This window comes from Pseudophryne corroboree, chromosome 2 (genome assembly GCF_028390025.1).
Source record: "Pseudophryne corroboree isolate aPseCor3 chromosome 2, aPseCor3.hap2, whole genome shotgun sequence".
Taxonomy (NCBI): domain Eukaryota; kingdom Metazoa; phylum Chordata; class Amphibia; order Anura; family Myobatrachidae; genus Pseudophryne; species Pseudophryne corroboree.
In genome coordinates this window covers 132,764,829-132,787,271 of record NC_086445.1, presented here as the reverse complement: position 1 = coordinate 132,787,271, position 22,443 = coordinate 132,764,829, and the positions used below count along the sequence as shown (strand labels likewise).

The 22,443-nt window shown below is 47.7% G+C and overlaps 1 protein-coding gene across 5 annotated transcripts in view; it reads left to right on the top strand.

Annotated features, from left to right (window-relative positions):
• The window catches only part of FLT3 (fms related receptor tyrosine kinase 3), a 238,801-nt gene that overhangs the window by 85,484 nt on the left and 130,874 nt on the right, over positions 1-22,443 (top strand). For all 5 annotated transcript variants that reach the window (XM_063951725.1, XM_063951722.1, XM_063951724.1 and 2 more), the window contains exons 4-6: positions 1,884-1,999; positions 9,004-9,115; positions 10,689-10,846. In XM_063951725.1, coding sequence (XP_063807795.1) covers positions 1,884-1,999; positions 9,004-9,115; positions 10,689-10,846 — 386 coding nt within the window. The remainder of the gene's footprint in view (positions 1-1,883; positions 2,000-9,003; positions 9,116-10,688; positions 10,847-22,443) is intronic.

The window sequence follows — 22,443 nt, the reverse complement described above, 5'->3', positions numbered from 1 at the left end:
CACTAGTATTTTTATATATTACTCAACATTTTTAAGGGCCACAGAGAAATGCTTAAACTTTGTTCCAGAAATATGCACCTTGCCATGAGGCTGATTACCGCTAAAGCTGGGGGACAAGGAAGTGAGATCCTGCACACTGGACTTAGATCAGAGAACTAGGGATAGAACATTCCGTATTGGGAAAGGCCTATGCATTAATAAGAATACATATCCTGATAGCCAATACACGTACACTTCTCCCAGTATGTGGTAAAATAGTTTTCTGTTTTGTTTAACAGTTCACCGCTTTCACAATGCAGGTATTCAAGTATCGCTTTCAAATAAGAAACCGCTGAACAAGTTCCTAATTCCCCCTTTTATGTGTTCCTTAAATTTGGGGTTGTGGTTCACTCTAAGAATTGAAGTGAAAATGAACACATCATTCCCAATAAGATACAGGACAAAAAAATATCCCAAAATAATGAAAAACACGAATTAAAAATGTAATTACTTAGCCAGATAAAAACAATAAGGGCACACTCTGATTTTGGAGTCAACAATAAGGGCACACTCTGATTTTGGAGTCAGGGCGGAATTGCCAATAATGACCACAGGGAACTGTCGTTAATCAAAAGAGGAACACATCTAACCTGGCGATTCCTTGTAGTGACCTAGCCTGAACATGACTGTGCCTGCAAGCTACCATCACTGTAGCCCTCACCAGGAGCATTCCGTGTGCTATCATGGCAGGCACCGCAGGTGTTAGTAGGGTGTACCCCAAGGAATGACTGCTGTAAGCATTTTTCAGATTTTGTTTTAGGTTTCTTTCTACAGTTTATTTTTATTAAATCAAGTTAATTTTTGTTTTTCTAAGGAATCCCGATCTGGAAAAGTCGCATGCGCTCCTATACAAAAAACTGGCCAGACAAGGGGTACTTGTACTTTTAACATTGCCAATGTTGCCAGAGAGCAGAGCACAGAGCAGCTATCAGGAGATTTTTATTTTTTTAAATTGTGGTAAATAACATTTTCTATCATTGTCATGAGCAGTGGTACTAATTAAGTCACCAGAGGACCAACCAGACACCAGATCAGAACATTAAAACGTCCACATCACAGCAGTTATCAGGACCAGTCACAACAGAAGGAACAATATACTGTATATCTGTTGGAAGTGTGTCTGTATATGGGGCCTAATTCAGGTTGGATCGCAGTGTGCGATCCAACCGGAATTATTGAGAAAAAGTTGCGGGCGCATTGGCAGCACCCGTCCTGCTCATGCGCCTGCATTTTCTGCAGGGGGGGGGGTCGCAGAAAATGCGTTCGCCTCTGCCTGTTAATCAGGCAGAGGCGGTCGTGGGGCGGGAGATGTGCGGGTTCGGTTTACTCAGATTTACTCAGGTCTCGAAACGGTATCTTATTGGCTCACGGATGAGCAAAACCCGAAAAACACGAGTAAATCCGAGTAGAACCGAACCCGCACATCTCTACGGGCAACGCTCCGTATCCAGGGAGGAGACGGAGCATTGCGGGGGCCGTACGGCGTGAAGGGGGGGTGGAGATGGACAAACGGGGGCGTGTCGGGGGTGTGATCATGGCGGCTGCGTGACGTCACACGCAGCTGCCGCAATTGAGAAGAACGCGGCGGGCCTCTTGCTGGGGCAGCTAAGCTGCACCGGCAGGAGGCTTCACTAATTTCTACAACGAAGCAGAAATTGCGAGGCGATCGCAATTTCTGCTTCAAGGGGGAGGCGCCGGTCAGCATGCGCTCCAAAGGATTGCAAATCCTGCTAATTAGCAAAATTTTCAATCCTCACTGAATTAGGCCCATGAAGGGTTGTTCATATACTTAACATGATTACATTGGAAGAATGATTAGTAAAATGTGACTTTCATTTTTCCAGAAGTTCCATTTATTTGCATCTGTCAAGAGTAACTGAAAAAGAAGCTGGGAAATACACGCTGGTGGTAAAACATGAAAGCACCAGCTATGCCATACATTTTGAAGTGGAAGTAAGAAGTGAGTAAGTCAACAGACAACCTAAGTTGCTGTGTATAAACGGCTTCAAATATCCAGCGTTTAGTAAATTTGCCCCTCAGTCATAGGGTGTATGCTATAAGCTGTTCCCCAGGCTATCCAATTAGCCACGTAAGCCAGCACTTATTGGGGATTTTGCTTCGTGTGCCAGAATCCCCGACAACCAGCCCCAGGAGACCCGTTGTCAGATGGTAACATGAGTCAGCGATCTTATCACGGATTCCATGCGTTATCGGCCGATAAGTGATAACGGGTTCACTACGGCTGGCCGGCGGTCGGGCTCCCGGCGACCAGCATACCGGCGCCGGGAGGCCGACCGCCGGTTTACCGACAGTGTGGCGAGTGCAAATGAGCACCTTGCGGGCTCGCTGCGCTCGCCACGCTACGGGCGCGCCACACTATTTTATTCTCCCTCTATGGGGGTCGTGGACCCCCACGAGGGAAAATAAGTGTCGGTATGCCGGCTGTCGGGCTCCCGGCGCCGGTATACTGAGCGCCGGGAGCCCGACCGCCGGCATACAGAAGACCACCCGTGATAACGGGTGATTTACTGCACGGTAAAAACGTGCTGTTATTGGATAGCCTGAAAGCATTATCGGGATAAAAAGACTGTAAGGTAAATCACTACCTCTAATAGGATACCGCCCATAGAGTTTGAACCAAGGTAATTTTTTCCATCTGGAGATGACCGTAAGCCTAATTTTTCTATAGAACATGTTTGCGTTAAATATTACATCCTCATGTTAATACAGAACAAGTATTATGTCAATATTTAAATATACCTAAACATCTGATTTAGGATTGGGAGCAAAGCAAAACAAAAGCAATAAATTTGCACCTGGACAAACCATCTATGTATTGGGAGCAAATACATTTATTTTTATTGCGTGCATGGTAAATACTGGCTGCTTTCGTGTGTACCCCACAAATACCGGACAGCTTTATTTTAACACTGCAATTTAGAGTTTGGCTAGGTCACCCCCCTTCCTACTCTGGGGGTTATACAGTATACACTTAAGAATCAGTTTTTGCATGTATTAGTATTGTCCTTTTAAATCCAGCTCTCAAAGCTGCTGTAAACTTTGAAAAACCAATGTATAGTAAATATCTCCATAAATCTCTCTGCACATTTTAAATCTGTACCACCTGCGATCATTGTAGCCTTATTTAGTTAAATACTCCAGTAATTTCTTGTATATTATTCAGCTTAGTGATACACAGCCTTTGAAGTACATACTTGCCTTCTCTCCCGGAAGGGCCACCTGGAAAGTGGGCAAGTCTCCTGCATTCAGCTGACCCCCTGCCTCACCCCCTGCTCACGGAGAAAAGTGGGAGGGGTGATGACACTATTCGCACTAAATTGCGTCGTCGTAGCCGCGTCCCCGCTTTACAATGCCAGTAATGTCGGGAGAACCACGATGATGCGATCGTGTCTCCACGACCCCGGAATGACCATTTTTTTTTAACCATGCCCCCTTGCTGTGTGAGCTGGCTCACAGGGAGCAGCCGCAAGGTAGGCAAGTATGATATAGTGCATACAAGTTAACTTGATTGCGTGTGGGGAGCAAGCAAAGAAAGGTTCTGCCTTAATGAAGATAACTTTCCCACACCTTAATCCCTGAAAATAAATATGCAATATGTGGATAAGACTTATCTGGATACCACAGATAAATGAAAATGGCCACCAAGATGTAATACACCTATGATATTGCTCTGCAATATGAATATGATGTGATAAAGTCCATCAAAATGCAGTAGAGAACTTAATCCGTCTCAGCAATTCGTCTCAATTGCATAAAAACAGTCCATATCGTACTAGTGGATGGTGGCCTTTACACTCTGGTCTCTGTCTCTCCAAATGTTAAGACAACTGTTGGTCTGTGACAGGGCATACTGGGACTTGTTTCATAACAGCTGGAGAGCCACAGTTTGGCCAGGCCTGGCCTACATGGTCAAATACAGAAAACAATAATCTGTAGCAAGTGGGCTACATAGAAATGAGATTATATTGTTGAGGGATATATTTTTGAATGGTTTCTCTTACGTCCTAGAGGATGCTGGGGTCCACATTAGTACCACGGGGTATAGACGGGTCCACTAGGAGCCACTGGCACTTTAAGAGTTTGAGAGTGTGGGCTGGCTCCTCCCTCCATGCCCCTCCTACCAGACTCAGTTTAGAAAATGTGCCCGGAGAAAACGGTCACAGCTAGGGGAGCTCCATAGTTGTTCTTTTAGTTTTATTATTTTTATTAGAGTTTAGCCACAGGGAGGCTGCTGGCAACAGCCTCCCTGCTTCGAGGGACTAAGGGGGGGAGTAGTGTCCGCCCTGCGGGGTCTGAGCCACTATCTCCGCTGACAGGACACTGAGCTCCTGAGGGGATCGAACGTTCCCAGCCACAGGGGATCGCTCACCCCAGCAGCATGCCGCCACCCCCTTACAGAGCCAGAAGATCAGTGGCGAGTTAGTCACCGCCCCCCCTGGCAAGTGGGGAGCTGTTGTGAAGATGGCGGCAACAGGGTATGGAGCGCAGTACTAACTGCGCTCCGGGGCTCAGCGGTACATGGTGTGGCGCTGTGAGGGGCGCCCTGAGCCAGCGCCTACACCCTACACTGACCACCAAGCCTGTCAGGGTCCCAGGAATAGCTGCCAGCACAATTCCTCAGGCCAGTATAATCTTCAGAAGAGCGGAAAGACAGCGCCATGAAAGGGGGCGGGGCTTCTCCTTCGAGCGGACCAGGCAGCGTTCAGCACCATTTTCCTGCCTGCAGAAGTGCTGTCAGTGAGAGCTGTCCCTCCAGATCAACTCCAGCTATCTTATACCGCACCAGTGGTCTGCCGACGCGGAATCCAGGAGAGGTGTGGAGACCCTACCCTACACAGGTCAGGCTTTCTTTGGGGAAGCATTGGATGCGTGGATTTCCGCGGCTACAGCGGGTAAGTCACCTTTTCTTCTCTCAGCTGCACCTGCTACGAAGAAACCTTTTTCTTCAGCTGCCTCACAGTCCTTTCGGGCTGCTAAAACAAGAAAGGCCAAGCCATCCAACACCTTCTTTAGAGGAGGTCGGCCAAAATCCAAGAAACCTGCTGCGGTGGGTTCCCAGGAACAGAAGCCTGCTTCAGGTACACCAAAGTCAGCATAACGGTGGATAGCGCGGCCTGGAGGTGGGGCCAGTGGGGCGAGACTCAGGCATTTCAGCCATGTCTGGGTGTCATCCGGCCTGGATACCTGGGTGCAAGATATTGTGTCCCAGGGATACAGGCTGGAGTTTCAAGATCTCCCTCCTCATCGATTCTTCAAATCAGGCTTGCCAGCTTTGCTGGCGGACAGGGCTATCCTACAGGAAGCCATCCAGAAGTTGGTGGAGTTACAGGTCATTGTACCAGTTCCACCCCATTTGGAAAACAAAGGTTACTATTCGAACCTTTTCATGGTACCGAAACCGGATGGTTCGGTCAGGCCCATTTTGAACTTAAAATCGCTAAACGCCTTTCTGAGGGGAGTTCAAATTCAAAATGGAGTCTCTGAGGGCGGTGATATCAGGTCTGGAGGAGGGGGAATTCCTGGTATCCCCGGATATCAAGGATGCGTACCTCCACATTCCGATTTGGCCGCCGCATCAAGCTTTTCTCCAATGTGCACTGTTAGACAGTAATTTTCCGTTCCAGGCACTGCCATTCGGCCTGACCACAGCACTGAGGGTATTCACCAAGGTGATGGCGGAGATGATAGTTCTCCGCAAACAGGGGGTGAACATAATTCCGTACCTGGACGATCTGCTGATAAAGGCATCGTCCAAAGAGAAGCTGTTACAGTCCATTGTTCTCACAACCCACCTACTCAGGGAACACGGTTGGATCCTGAATCTTCCAAAATCACATTTGGAGCCGACCAGGAGGTTGTCCTTTCTGGGAATGATCCTCGACATGGAAGTGCAGAGGGTGTTTCTCCCAGAGGAAAAAGCGTTGGTGATACAAGCAATGGTCCGGAATGTCCTGAAGCCAGCACGGGTGTCGGTTCATCAGTGCATTCGACTTCTGGGTAAGATGGTGGCCTCTTACGAGGCTCTGCAGTACAGGAGGTTTCATGCTCGACCCTTCCAACTGGATCTCCTGGACAAGTGGTCGGGATCTCTGCACATGCACCAGAGAATACGTCTGTCACCAAAGGCCAAGATTTCACTCCCCTGGTGGCTACAATTACCTCATCTTCTGGAGTGCCGCAGGTTCGGGATTCAGGACTGGATCCTTCTAACCACGGATGTAAGTCTCCGGGGCTGGGGCGCAGTCAAGGGGAGACCTTCCAAGGAAGGTGGTCAAGTCTGGAAGCCGGCCTACCAATAAACATTCTGGAACTAAGATCCGTCTACAGCGGTCTGCTCCAAGCGGCTCATCTTCTGTGAGATCGAGCCATTCAAGTGCAGTCGGACAATGTAACGACAGTGGCTTACATAAACCGACAGGGTGGAACGAAGAGCAGAGCTGCAATGTCAGAGGTGACAAAAATCATCCTCTGGGCAGAAAAACACGCGTTGGCGCTGTCGGCAATCTACATTCCGGGAGTAGACAACTGGGAAGCTGAATTCCTCAGCAGACACGATCTCCATCCAGGAGAGTGGGACTCCATCCGGAGGTGTTCACCGAGGTGATAGATCTTTGGAGTGTACCTCAAATAGACATGTTGGCCTCTCGTCTAAACAAGAAGCTTTGGCGGTATTGTTCCAGGTCGAGGGACCCGCAAGCCGTGGCGGTGGACGCCCTAGTGACTCCGTGGGTGTTCCAGTCGGTATATGTGTTTCCTCCATTTCCACTCATTCCAAGAGTTCTAAAACTCATAAGGAGAACAAGAGTTCATTGCTCCGGACTGGTACGCAGATCTTCTGGATCTACTGCTAGAAGAGCTGAGGTCTCTTCCTCTTTGGGAGGACCTGCTGCAGCAGGGGCCGTTCGCTTATCAAGACTTACCGTGGCTACGTTTGATGGCATGGAGGTTGATTGCCAGATATTAGCTCGGAAGGGCATTCTGAACAAGGTTATTTCTACCCTGATACAGGCTAGGAAAGGAGTAACGTCTAAATATTACCATCGTATTTGGAAAAAATATGTATCTTGGTGTGAGTCCAAGAAGTTTCCTACGGTGGAGTTTCAACTGGGACGGTTTCTCCTCTTCCTGCAATCAGGTGTGTATATGTGCCTGAGGTTGGGTTCCGTAAAGGTCCAGATTTCGTCCCTATCTATTTACTTCCAGAAACAGTTGGCTTCCCTCCCGGAGGTTCAGACCTTTTTGAAAGAGGTTTTGCACATTCAGCCTCCCTTTGTGCCACCTACGGCACCATGGGATCTTAACGTGGTGCTGCAGGTTCTCCAATTGGATTGGTTCGAGCCTCTACAGGAGGTTGAGGTCAAGTTTCTCACATGGAAGGCTGTCACTTTGTTGGCCTTAGCTTCTGCTAGACGTGTGTCGGAACTGGGGGCTTTGTCTTGTAAGAGCCCCTACTTGATCTTCCATGAAGATAGAGCTGAGCTCAGGACATGTCAGCAGTTCCTTCCGAAGGTTGTGTCGGCATTTCATATCAACCACCCTATTGTCGTGCCAGTTGCTACTGACTCCTCAATTTCATCAAAGTCCTTGGATGTAGTAATGGCTCTGAAAATCGATGTGAAGAGGACAGCTCGTCATAGAATATCGGACTCTCTGTTTGTCCTGTATGATCCCAAGAAACTTGGGTGTGCTGCTTCTAAGCAGACAATGTCTCGCTGGATCAGGTTCACTATCCAGCATGCGTATTCTATGGCAAGATTGCCGTGTCCTATGTCTGTTAAGGCCCACTCTACTCGTAAGGTGGGTTCTTTCTGGACTGCTGCCCAGGGTGTCTCGGCTTCACAGCTTTGCCGAGCGGCTACTTGGTCTCGGTCGAACACGTTTTCAAAGTTCTACAAGTTCAATACTTTGGCCTATGAAGACCTTAAGTTTGGTCAATCAGTTCTGCAGGAGCCTCCACGTTCTCCCTCCCATTCTGGGAGCTTTGGTACAGCCCCATGGTACTAATGTGGACCCTCTAGGACGTAAGAGAAAATACTTAGCTCAGTACTGCTTAGTTCTTGGTTATGTACTGGTTTGTTACTTGGTAAGTAATCTTGTTCAGCCGTTGCTGATGTTTCAAGCTTGTTAGCTTAGTTTGCCTTGTGTGTAAGCTGGTATGAATCTCGCCACTATCTGTGTAAAATCCTTCTCTCAAAGTTGTCCGTCTCCTCGGGCACAGTTTCTAGACTGAGTATGGTAAGAGGGGCATGGAGGAAGGAGCCTGCCCACACTCTCAAACTCTTAAAGTACCAGTGGCTCCTAGTGGACCCGTCTATACCCCATGGTACTAATGTGGACCCCGGCATCCTCTACGGACTACGAGAAAAGGATTTACCGGTAGGTAATTGAAATCCTATTTTCTAGGACTTTTCTCATTGTCATGACTGTATTAGACAACATCTGTGGAAGATGTATCCAGTCTCACCACGTTCCCCATTATATCTCTTGTACCCGGGTAGTACAGATGGTGTAATGGGTAGCATTACTGCCTTACAGCACTGAGGTCATGGGTTCAATTCCCACCATGGCCCTGACTGAATGGAGTTTGTATATTCTCCCCGTGCTTGTGTGGGTTTTCTCCCACAATCCCCAAAAATATAGTGGTAGGTTTATTGGCTCCCGTCAACATTTAACCTTACAACATTTAACCCTAGTGTGTGTATGTATACATGAGCAAACTAGATGGGCCAAGTGGTTCTTATCTGATGTCAATTCTATGTTTCTATGGCTGCATCTTTCATTGTGTTTAGTTTGTTATCACATAACAAATAATATACTGATCAACAATTAAAAATTGTACTTGTTGGGAAACTGATTCATGAAAAGAACGGAGTTGTATTTGTTGTGTAATGTGTGTTTTAAAATACATTTTCAGAATCTAATATTCTTAATATTTTGTTTTAGGCAAACCAAGGAAACCATATTTTACAGTATCAGAGAGGAATGTTATCTGTTTGACTGAAGGTTCCCCCACACCTGCAGTGTATTGGGTATCGTGCCTCTCACCTGTTGGCGGGTATGAGGAGATGTTCTTGTATATCATGGGACTGGCAAGCAGAGAGGAAAAAACTATATAATTGTGTAAGGTCTGTTCCGTCTCCAACATCTGAGCACTGTGGCAGCCAGGGTATGTGACCAAAGATCTCCAACTGCTAGGGAGACGGAACAGACCTAGCCTAGAAGGAGGACCTGGTCAGTAGACGGGAACGGGGAAAGTATTTTGGGGGAGCAGGGTGGGAAATACTGGGCAAAGTGGGGATGGAGTGGGACGGACCAGCAGCTAGAGGGGTTGGCGCATAAGGGGCTGGGTGGAGCAAGGCAGACTGAGGTGACTTGGCATAATCTGGGTTCCTTTACTAGTACATAAATTAGAGTCAGGCAAGGCAACACAGGGCATTAAAGCTAGTATGTTAGAGATACTGTACATGTTACCAAAATATTCATATATTCGTATAAACGGTATCCGGACCATAGATCTACACTAAAAAGGTCAATAGGTCTACCACTAATGATAGACATGCATTAGGTCGACAGGGTCAAAAGGTCAACATGTAAAATGTAGACAGGTCAAAAGGTCGATAGGGTCAAAAGGTCGACATGACAATGGTAGACACACATGGTAGACACAAGTTTTTTCATTTTTGTTCAACTTTTTCATACTTTACCATCCACATGGACTACTATTGGGAATAGTAACCTGTGCTGAGCGCAGCGCTAGAGTAGCGAGGCACCTTGCCCGAAGCATGGCGAGTGAAGCGGTACACTAACGGGGATTGTTTGTGGCAGAAAAGTGACAAAACACCCCAGATAAAAAATGAAAAAATTGTGTCTACCTTTTTTTGTGTCGACCATTTACATGTCGACCTTTGACCCTGTCGACCTTTCCTACTGTCTACCTATTCTTTGTCGACTTTTTGACCCTGTCGACCTAATGCATGTCTGCCATCAGTGGTAGACTTATTGACTGTAGACCTTTTTAGTGTAGATCTAATAATCTACAGCCCGTTTAAACATAGCTACTTTAACAATGGTCGTCAGACATGTTAGAGAAATTGGAGAATGGCCAGACGAAATAGTTGTGGATGTCCATTAATTCTATGATTTTTATCTTTATCAAAACAATCTGTTTCCCTTTGAGATTAACCAAATAAATATTTAAAATTAAAAAGGGGGATTAAAATGTACAAATCTGGCCAGTCACAGGAAAGCCCTTTAGCTGCCATTGGACAAAAGGTGTAAATGGAACTAGTCACTTGCAGCACAGAATGACCATAATTTAGGATGCTATAGCTACGAGAAATAAATACAGGGGACTAAAGTACCAGTAAGTAACGGTAAGGTACTTGGGCTCATCCCATGTACTGTCATTTACTCATTCTTTATTTCTTATAGTTGTTGTTTTTTTTTGTTTTTTTTATTTTATTCAAAGGCATCACCATAGGCAACTGGCCTAATGCACGTACATTCATTTTTCTCATTACTACATTTTGTTTTGTTTCTTTTCCCCCTCCAGTGTTACCTGGCAGCCTGTCAGTGCTTCCAGGCATACTGTGCCATTTAGTAATATGCTCCTGGTATTCTTATTACAGGTGTGAGAACAAGACAGGTTCTACTTACAATGAGACAGACGTCTATGGTATTGTACACGTGCAGCATAAGCTACAAGCAAGTTCCCTCCTGGGAAATGTTATCCAGTGTTGTGCTGCTAATGCACTTGGTAGAGAGTGCAGCCAGCTTTATACGATAGGTAATACTTCATGACATGTGTTATGCGGTCAGTCATGTCAATTTTATTTCATTGTATGTTATGATTTTGGGTACAACAGTGGTAGCTCATTAATCACATTACATCTGACTGATACATATGGCCTGAGTCTGAAGCTTCGTGGCCACCTGTGCGTTCAGCCATGGCAGCCTATATGCCCCCTTATGCAAATGCCAGAATCTGCCTGTGTGTATTCAAATCTGTGCGCCCGAATGTGGAAGCCATGTCCCCCCAGCTGTTCTTATGTCTGCAGTTATCGTCATTGGCATATGGACTTAAACACACACCATGCTGGGTGCAGAAGAACCATCTGAAACAGGTGTCTAATCTCCATCCGCATGCTAGGATCGAGTACAGAACCCGGCGTATACACCCATAATACTCCCATGACGCTCCCATGAGATGCATCTGTTCCATGCATTCCATCTGGGTGGTTACTGCCACCAAGATAACGCCCAGAAATGCTCGTTTTATGGATAGTGTGCTCCATCAACCTGACATCAACCTGACACACAAGCGAACTTGGTCTGTGTGCGATTACCTAATCCGACGCAGGCGCAAATTCCTTTCTTTGGCGCATGTGCAGTGGGCTGATATCTGCAAGATCTGTCTGCATTTCCACTTACATCCGACTCAGCCCTACAATGTTACACACATGTACACACTAATACACACATTACTTGTACAATTTATAGTATTAGGCTCCTAGGCTTTCTGACTTGTGGCTGTTTTTACTTTAAACTGTAGGTATCACTTTTTTAGATTATTATGGATAACTGGGGAAAGTGCAGGAATTTGTGCAAAAGATGTATAAGTGTCATAAGATACATCCATTAAACGGATTCTATCGGAGCGGTCCATAAAAACATTTTTCCTATTACTCATGTTACATTTTTGTGAAATATGCGTAGTTAAACAAATTATATAGATGAGACAGGAGTTGGCTTGTTTCTATAGCCACATCCACAGATGAGGTAGAGGACACGGGGCTCTCCAAGCATCTATCAACCCATAAACAAACTATTCAAATTAGGGCTCATCCATATATGCCTCACAATTCCTAGTCATAGTGTAGGCAAATATAGGGATCAGAGAAAGAGTCCACATGTAAAAGCTACAGTAGAACACGTTCCAGGTGTGGACCTGTTACTGAGGAATACAAAGCATTTCATGGGTAAGACTCATCTTGTGAAAATTTGCATATATGCTGAATAACATACACCATATATAAATGCCAAATCCACATAACTGTATCTAGGGATTTAGTATGAAATGCCGGCTGTCAGGATCCCGGTGGTCAGGAGACCGACGCCAGGATCCCGACAGCATGAATACCGGCAGCGAGCACAGCGTGTCTCGTCGCGGGCTCAGTTTGCCACATGGTTATATTTCCCCTCAGGTAGTGGCATGGACAACCACCCGAGTGGGTATTCTGGCCGGCGGTATTTCACCGGGTGTCGGGATTCCAGCATCAGTGTCCCAACAGCCAGCAAAATGAATGCCTCCCGTATCTAGTCCTAGTTTACTGGTAGATAGGGGTAGATGCACAAGCTTTGTACCTAGCAATGGATCCAGTTATCTCCATCTCAAGTAATGTAACTATGGGGCCTATTAGTAGTCTCGAAACTTGGAAACCCCCCTCTATGGTCAGTGGCTCAAATCATGACTCCAATAGCAGTAGTTTAGTATATGATTATACTAGAGCTGTGGCCACAACATGCAATATACACGATGGAATGGAGCTGTTGCACTTTAAAAGTTGGGAGAGTGTGGGCTGGCTCCTCCCTCTATGCCCCTCCCACCAGACTCAGTTTAGTAAATGTACCCGGAGGAGCCGGTCACAGCTAGGGGAGCTCTCCAGAGCTTTTCTAGTAAAATGTTATTATTATTTTTTTGTAAAACTGTTTTTATTTTCTCATTTTCATAATGTAAAGAATTACATACAGTGGTGATTCATAATGAAAAATTATAAGTAAGGCATAAATACAGACGTACATCCCCGCTATAGCAGAACTGCAGGTATCTCAGTGCCTTGCTTCTTGTGCCACCTAATTCCGCATATCCTGTATTCATACACTTTAAACTGTAAACTATTACCACCCACTTATAAACATGATAAAATAATAATAAGGGGAAAAACAAGAAGGGAAAGGGGGAGACAAGACAAGACAATTCACTCCGTAGTCGCGCGGAGTACATACAGTACAAACAACCTATGGACTCATCAGCCTCAAAACAGCAAAGTGTACACTTATATCAATTAGCATCCACACGTTTATATAGAATCCAGGAGGTATTTTCAAAGAGCCTTTCAATATCACCCTGTGTTGCAATGTCTAGGCTGTCAATGTAAAGCTCCCATTTCGAATAAAAGCGAGCAACCCCCCTCTCAATGTCTGGCAAGGTGGCTTGGCGCTCGAAATAGAGAACCCGTAAAAGCACAGTTTTTAATTCCCCTAAAGAGGGAGACGACTTTTTCGTCCAATGATTCAGAATAACTTTATTAGCCACCGTGAGAATGGGAGTGACTCGCTTCCTATCTGGGCCAAGAGGCCAACCCTCAAAACAGTTGCATAAACAAGCTATGGGGTCTCTGGCAACCCCCAATGAGAGAGTTCTATTAATGAATACAATAACTTTGTTCCAATACGTAGCAATCTTCCTACATGCCCAGAAGCAGTGAAAGAAGGAGGCCCTTGACACGTGACATTTTAAACATTCACTAGTCCCATCCGGGATCATATGTGCTCTTTGGGCTGGGGCTATATAAGTCCTGTGTAATAACTTAAAATACACTTCCTGAAGCTGAGCCGAATGTAAATATTTAAATGTATACTGACAGGATTTCAGTAGGATTGATTGTGCCTGGAAATCTGGTATATCCCCCGCCCAATTAGAAATCGTATGATTCCATAGCTTTTCCTCCTGCACCACCCGTAAATGATCATAATAATATGATAGACGATAAGTAGAGGCATTCGTGAGAGTGAGGAGAGTGGCTATTGGATCCTGTATGTCTGGCGAGGGCATAGGGACCGCCATAGTAGTGACAAAATGTCGGGCTTGCAGGTACATATAAAAATTTGAATTTGCTATACCATATCTGGACCTCAATTCCTCAAAGGACAGCATATGTGATCCCCCAGGGTCAAATACATCTCTAATAGACTAAATTCCCCGCTCCCGCCACTGCTTAAAGTTAGCATTTTCCAGTCCCAGGCTGAAGCAAGGGTTCCCCCAGAAAGTTGTGTAACGGGAGGAGGTCGGGTGTCTATGTAATTTAGAATTGGAATAGTGCCAGGCTCCATAAGGATCAGAAAGGATAATATTTGTTTTAAGTGATGCCGGCAGTTTGTTCTTTGGGGTGTGAATGAGGAAGCTGGGAGAGAAGGGGGCAAACAGTTCCTCCTCCAATGTGTAATTGGTAAAGCAGGAACACTGCCATAAACAGTCCGTGACATAACGGAACATCACTGCTCTACTAAACGCTTCCAAGTCTGGGATTCCCAGCCCCCCCCCCCCCCCCCCTCTCCGCCCTTGGCAGCTGAAGTTTAGCGTAAGAAATCCTAGGTTTCTTCCCTACCCATAAAAATTTAGAGAACATGGAATTTACCGACTTAGTCTTTTTTTGTAAGGCGAAATGGCAGCATCTGCAAAACATATGAGAGTTTCGGGAACACCACGCTTTTTTTTTTTTTTTTTTAAACACATTTTATTGGATGGATCATGAAATAAGTACAATGATAACATAACAGAACACCCGAACATTTTGGGCGCTTAAAGAACAAGTGTAATTACAGTAAATTGTTACAATAACAGAATGGATCCTTTTTTGTTTTTGGGTTTTCCCATGTTTAGAGATTAAAGTTTAAGCATAAGAGGTGGGAAACTCGGCAACGGAGTGGCCTTCCGTCATAGAGAGTCAGCAGAGGAGATGAGAGGAAGAGAGTGCTCAGAGAGCGAGCATGAGGGAACAGGAAAGCATAGGAGGCTGGGCACCTCCGGTTGAAGAAAAGAGGGGGGGGAGTAGAGAGGGGGTGGCGGGGTGGTGGGGTAGCCTTCGGGGGCAAGAGGTGGATAGGACCTTGGCATGCCTTGTCAGGTTATAAATGGGGAGGAAGCCTGTTGTAGGTTTAGCCACGGGGACCATACTTTATCAAATTGCTTCGAAGTGTTACGAATGATTGCGGTCATGTATTCCATTTTGTGGACATACCATATCCGAGAAATTATCACCGGCATTGGTGAGGGGGTCGGGTTCTTCCAGTCTGTGGCAATTTGGCATGTCATTGCCGAGACTATATGTCGGAATAGTTTGTTTTGGTGTCTATTGAGGGTAGGAAGAGTCATGGGGAGCAAAAAGTATTGGGGGTCAGGGGGGATGGAGGTGTCAAATAAGCGCGAAAGCAAAGTGATGAGTTCACCCCATATTTTATAAATTTTGGGGCAGGCCCACCATATGTGTAAGAACGAACCAATGTCTGTACAGCCCCTCCAGCATCCATCTGGAGTGTCGGGGAACATAGTATGCAGACGGGAAGGGACATAGTACCATCGGTAGAGTAATTTATAGATATTTTCTTCAATTCTCACACAGATGGAGCTGGAAGCCGCATTGTCCCATACATCTACCCAGTCCTCATTGTCTATAGTAAATCCCAGTTCCTTTTCCCATGCCGATTCGTGAGGGGCCCGGGATGTTGTGGGGAGGTCGTCCAGGAGGGTGTAAATGTCTGATATGAGGCCTTTAGTGTTGGTGCGTTTCCAGCTAATGTATTCGAAGGGGGATAATTGTCTGTGGAGAAGGGTAGTGGTAATGGTGGAGTGGAAATGTCTAATTTGCAGATAGCGAAAGAAGTCCGATGAGGGGATTACTGTTCCTTCACGGATATCTGCGAATTGTGGGAAAGTAGCTTTGGAGGTGATATCATTAACATATAGTATACCACTCGAGCGCCAAGATGTATGCGTGGCTCTACTCATACCTGGCGCGAAGGCTGGGTTGTGAAATAACGGAATTAGCGGGGACGGGTATGGGGCCAAAGTGAACCGTCTATTTGTCAGGTCCCATGTCGCTAGGGAGCGACTTACTACAGGGTGCGATAGGGCCGCACGGGGACGCTGGTTCCGGTGAAGCCACAGTAGAGAAGATAGTGTAGCTAGGCCCGTCTCCTCCGCCTCTATCCCCACCCAGACCTTCCGTGTCCCGCCCTCGTTGCACCATTGTGCACATTGAGCGAGTTGCGCGGCATAAAAGTATTTCTTAAAGTCCGGGATACCCAGGCCGCCGCCTCTAGAGGGGCGTTGAAGCAGTTTAAGTCTGACTCGGGGACGTTTATGATTCCAAATAAAAAGGGAGGATTGGCGTTGTAGGGTCTTGAAGACGTAGGTAGGGACGTAAATCGGGAGGGTCTGAAATAAGTACAGGAGTCGGGGGAGCACGCTCATCTTGACGGAGTTAATTCTGCCTATCCATGATATAAAATAACTGGACCATTCCACCAAATCCTCCTTAATTGTCTGTAATATACGGGGATAATTTGCTTGGAAAAGTTGGTGGTGATGATGTGTCAAATACACACCGAGGTATTTGATTTTCTTGGTATGCCAGTTACAGGGGAGGATAGTTTGAAGGTCTTGTTTGAGAGCTGCCGGGATATAAAAGTTGAGGACCTCTGTTTTGTTCACATTTATTTTATAGCCAGAGAGCTGTGAGTATGAACTGATCTCAGATAAAAGAGCGGGGAGAGATTGGGCTGGGTCAGTGAGGGAAATCAGGACGTCGTCGGCATATAACGCTATCTTGTGTTCGGATAGGCCTGTGGATATTCCATGGATAGCACTGTTATTACGGATCCTTGCTGCTAGGGGCTCCATGACTAGTGCAAAGATTAAAGGGGAGAGGGGGCATCCCTGCCTGGTACCATTGGTGATCCCGAAACTGGAGGAGGAGACACCGTTAACCATAACCTGGGCCGACGGGGAGCGGTAGAGTGCTTTAATTCCTTCTAGAAAGTTTCCGGAGAATCCCATTTTGTCAAGGACTGCAAAGGCGAAAGACCACGATAAGCGGTCGAAGGCCTTCTCCGCGTCGAGAGCCAAAATGAGAGAGGGAGGTTTCCGTTTTTGGATTGAGCATATTAGATCTATTGCCCTTCTGGTGTTGTCAGACGCCTGGCGTCCAGGGATGAAGCCGACCTGGTCCGGGTGGACCAGGCCGGGCATCAAGGGACCCAGACGGTTAGCTAGTATTTTCGCATATATCTTCAGGTCAACATTCAGTAGTGAGATTGGTCTGTAGTTTAAGCAGCTAGTCGGGTCTTTGTCAGGCTTTGGGATTACCACTATGTCGGCCCGGGTCGTCTCCGGCAGGAAGGAGGCTCCCTCGAGGATACCGTTAAATAGGGAGGCAAGGTGTGGGGCCAGTTCCTTCGCGAAGAATTTATAATATTGGGCTGTGAAACCGTCCGGACCTGGAGCAGCCGACGAGCGCATAGATCGTATGGCGGCTATTGTCTCCTCCTCCGAGATTCGACTATTAAGGGCTTCCAATTGATTGTCAGATAAGGTTGGGAGGGGGGTATCAGATAAATATGAGCGCACTCCCCCAGATCCGTCAGGAGACAGCAGGGGCGGGTCAGGTAGGTTATAGAGGGAGCTATAAAACAGGCGGAAATCTTCAGCCATCAATTCAGGGTCGTATGTACAGGATCCCCTTTGTGACGAGTACAATTTGTCTATTGCACCCAGCGCCTGCTTACGACCTAGTTTGTTGGCTAGTAGGGTATCTATTTTATCCATTTTGTCGTAAAAGCGTTGTTGCAGTTTCCGAAGAATTAGTGCCGCGCGGTTGGATAGAAGGGTGTTGAGTTGTCCCCGGAGGGAATCTATCTGAGTGAGCAAAGAGGGGTCGGGGGATGCTTTATGTTTGGATAGTAAGGTGGCAATTTCTGATTCGAGGGAGGCTATCTCCTGCGCAGCTTTTTTCTTGATTGCCGACGATTTTGCTAATAAGGTGCCGTGAATCGTGGCTTTGTGGGCTTCCCAAAGGGTATTAAGTGGGATGTCGGGAGACATATTTTCGGTGAAGTAGTGTGTGATCGCTAGTCTAGTTTCCTCTAGTGCAGAGGGGTGTTGTAGAAGCGAGTCGTCAAGACGCCATTTGTATTTCCTATGAGGCGCGCGGTATATATCTATGAGGAGGTAGACCCCAGCGTGGTCCGTCCAAGTCAGTGGTGTAATGCCCGTATCCGAGATCAGTGGCACTAGGGCAGAGGAGATGTGGATCATGTCAATCCTGGAGTAGTGTTGATGTGGAGCTGAGAAGTGCGTAAAATCTTTGGTGTGGGGGTGGTGGGAACGCCAAGTGTCACAGAGGCCGTGGAGTTTCATGGTGGCGGTAAGTGTGCGGGAGGCCCGAGGAAGAGTCGTCATGGAAGCGTGAGGCGGAGGACCGGATCTATCCAGCAAGGGGTCGATTATGGTATTAAAGTCACCACCCATGATAATGCTTCCCTGTGCTTCTCGTGATAGGCGTTTAGAGAGAGAATCAAAAAACAAAGATTGGTCTTGGTTGGGGGCATAGGCGGAGACCAAAGTGAGAGCCTTAGAGCGGAGGGTATCCATTACCATAAGGAACCGTCCATCTGGGTCTGTCACTGTCCTGGAATGGATAAACGGGATATTACGATGAACTAAGATGGCCACACCCCGTTTTTTACAGTCTGCCGAGGCAAAATAGGACTGGGAGAACCATTTGCCCTTAAGCCGGGTGTGGGGACCGGTGAGGTGCGTTTCCTGCAGGAATGCTATGTCAACTTTCTCACGTCTGCAAGCGCTCAGGAACACGGTACGCTTCCTAGGGGAGTTTAGGCCATTTACATTGACCGAGAATATTTTAAGGGACATGGTTATTTACGTGGGGGAGTATGGCATGTTGCCAGGTATAGTCCAGCAAGGTACAATTTGTGCCAGGCGAAGGCCACCCCTCTGGGCCAAGCAAGAGAAGGAGCGGGAAGGTCAAGCAGAGGCCACAAGAAAAGAGAGAAAAGGAAGAACATAGAGAAGAAGAAGAGATACCCCAAACGGGGAAACATCCCTGAGGTTGTGGGTCCCATTCAGGGGCCGCTAGGAAAAAGCATCGAATGAGTAACATTGTAAACAACAGTAAGGGATTATAGGGGGGTAACCGAGCTACCATGTGAGAGGGTGTGAGTCACCCGGGCCACAAGGGCTGAGAATGGCTATGACCATTTTACATCTATAGCAAACATAATACAATATAGGACATTGAGAACTGTGTCCAGACGACAAAAATGCAAACATAAAAACAAGAATGGGGACGGGGAGGGGAGGGGAGGGGGGGGGGCTAATTTGGCAAGAGAGAAGGGGGGAAAAAAGGGGGGGGGGGGTTTGAAGGAGAGGGAGGGGGGGGGGGGGGAATACCACAGGGGTGCAAACAATTATAACTTGATTATAACAGCATTAACCGAGGATAGTTACGATACTGGTATTTGAACTGAGGCCGAATCTTCCACTGCTCTCACTCGTTTCGAGTCGTGGAGGCGCTGCACCAACAGTTCGTGTACTATACACATCGGGGGGTTTCTCCAGGTCAGGGAGGATCCTTGTCCACATTGCGCTGTCGGGTCACCCGTGTCCAGTCAGGAAGAGGAGGCTGAGGGAGTGGCGGTTTAGATGATGAGGCCGCCATGTCATCTACAGCTGATGCTGGGAGGAGATCTAGCTTTGCCAGCAATTCCTGTCCTTGGGTTAAGGTCTTGACCGAGTGAACAGAGTTATTGACCGAAACGTGTAGGTGGAAGGGGACTCCCCATCTGTATCTGATCTGATGTTGTCGCAGGACCCGGGTGACCGGTTGGAGGTCTCATCGTTTTTGGATAGTGGAGGGTGCCAGGTCCTGAAAGATCTGTAGCTGCGTGCCTTTAAACAGGATCTCCGATGAATCTCGAACGGAGGACAAAATTTTGTCCCTTGAGCGGAAATAATGGAAACGGACAATAACATCCCTGGGCGGTTGGGCGGGAGATGGTTTTGCCCGGAGTGCTCTATGTGCCCTATCGCAGAGGCATTCTTCGACCGTAAGGTCCGGTACCAAGTGTGTGAAGAATTCTTTCAAGAATGTTGGTAGCGATGGGCCGAGGACCGATTCTGGAACGCCGCGTATGCGCAGATTATTTCTACGCGAGCGATTTTCTTGGTCCTCTTGTCGCTCCTTGAGGGTCTCCATTTCCTCGTGCAATCTAGCGAGTTCACTGTCAATGCGGTGTTGGGAGCGGCAGAGATCGTCCGTCTTTGTTTCCAATGCGTCCGTCCGGTTACCGAGATCTGTAAGGTCCGATTTAAATTCAGCTATAGCGTTCGAGAGTTCCTGCTTGAACGCGGACTGCACTCCCTCCAGTAGGCTTGACATGACCGCCTGTATCTGGGGATCTATACCCGCTTCCGACTAACACGGAGAGGGGGGGGAGCTTGCGGCCATAGTGGGATTCTGTGGGCCCTTAGACTTTGAGCCAAAGAAATTAGTCGGAGCTTGTGTTGCTTTTTTGTTTTTGGACATAGTGGCATATATCAAAAAAAGGGGGGGGTAGGAGCGGGGGTAAAAAAGAAAAAGGAAAGAAAAATTATTGATGGGGGGACACAGGCCAGAGTCCGTTTAATGAGCGGGTAATCCGGTCAGGTCCGATACTCCAACCGCGGAGCTGGGGGTAGGATGCCAGAGTGTTATATATGAAGTCCAACCATTTAGCTATGGCACATGTAGTTTTTTATTATTTTGCGTTAAATCATCTTGAGAATCATCTTAAGAATAGGTCTGGGATGTGTGGATCCGAGTGTCATAACGCTGAGGCCGTGACTCTTCCAGGCGCCAACTCCGCCGTTGGGGCAGATCGCAGTCCAATCCCCTATTCAGTGGCCCGGGCACACATGGTTGGTATTAAAGCACTTCCATGGCCGTCGCCAATGCTGGCGGTAGTGTAAACAGAATCTGAACTCCTGCAGGGGTGAGGGGTGTGTGGTATAGTGCGGCTTATCTTTACCCTGGCTGAGTGCCAGAAAGTAAAATGGCGACTCTGGGCTCTTGTCGTGGGCTTCTATGGAACAGGGGTGCAAATAAGAAATGGGTGCTGTGGCAGCAGCAGGTACTCACAATATTCCAGGATGGCTGGGTACTGAAGGCAATGCAGCCTTTTTGGATGTGCTGTAGAGACTTCTAGGGCTGCAGGTGTGCACAGCCTTCTCCAGCTAGAGCTCCAGGGATCCAAGATGGCCGCCGCAGCACTTATAGAGCTGCTTCTCTCACCTCTTTCACCCCCTGTGGGGATGCCTGTGACACAGAGGCTCCCTGGAAGTGCTATGGGGCATCCAGCCACACATATGAGGAAGATCCGGAGTCTTGGGGAGCCCGTTGCGGCCGCGCTCCGATCCCGGAGCTCACGGCCGGGACGTCCCCAAACTCGAGGTCCCGGCTGTAGGGCGCGTGGTAGGCCGCGGCGGTCGGAGGTAGCAGGGGGGCCGCAAGCCCGTTTCAGCAGCTGCACAGCTCCACCGGAGGGATCCGCAGAGGGGATGAGGCCACCGTAGGCCGTTACCAACGGTCCGGAAGGGGGGAGATGAGAGTCCCAGGTCCCGCGGGCAGCTCCGGAGCTCAGCCCCGCAACGTGCCGAAATCGAGGCCCCGGCTTCACAGGAGGGGGAAGGCCGCAATCCACAAGGGCAGCCAAGGCCGCCCTCCGACTCCGCAGCACGCTTCCCCTGGCCGGGTCGATGTGAGCAGAGGCAGTGGGGTAAGTGCAGGGGGCACCAGGGCACCAAAAAAGTTATTATTTTAGGTTTATGTAAGCCAGTCAGCAGGAGCTCATAAGAAGTGCTTCCTCTCCCAATGCCAGCCAGGCCACGCCCCCGGAACACCACGCTTTTAAGGACCGTGGCCCTACCCATCAAGGACAAAGGCAAATTAACCCACCCGTCTAGGAGGACCCGAACAGCCGTCAGGACCGGTGCAACATTAACTGCATATAACAGTTCCAGTGACGTAGGGATCATTATCCCCGAATACTTAAGAGCCCTCTGGGTCCTAGGGAACTGAGATAAAACCGGGTGCTTATTGAAAAAAGACGCATCTCCCGATAGAGGCATTAGTTCCGATTTGGAAAGATTACCCTTGTAACCCGCAAAGGATCCAAAGCTGTCAATGATGGACACTATAGGTCCTATTGACTGGGGTCTGCAATAAACAGCAACATATCATCAGCAAACAGTGCTAATTTAACCTCCAGCCTGCCCACTGAAATGCCTCTAAAGGAAGACGCGTCACGGAGGGCTATCACCAGTGGCTCCAAGGCCAGAGCGAACAGCAGAGGGGATAAAGGGCAACCCTGACGGGTGCCTCTCTGAATGTAGAAGGGGGAAGAAATATAGCCATTTCCCAATACCTGCGTGGCAGGGTCTTTGTACAAGCGGACCAACACCTCTACAAAGGAAGACGGGGCCCCGAACCTATGTAGTGTATCAAATAAATGGTCCCAAGTCACCATATCAAATGCCTTTTCGGCGTC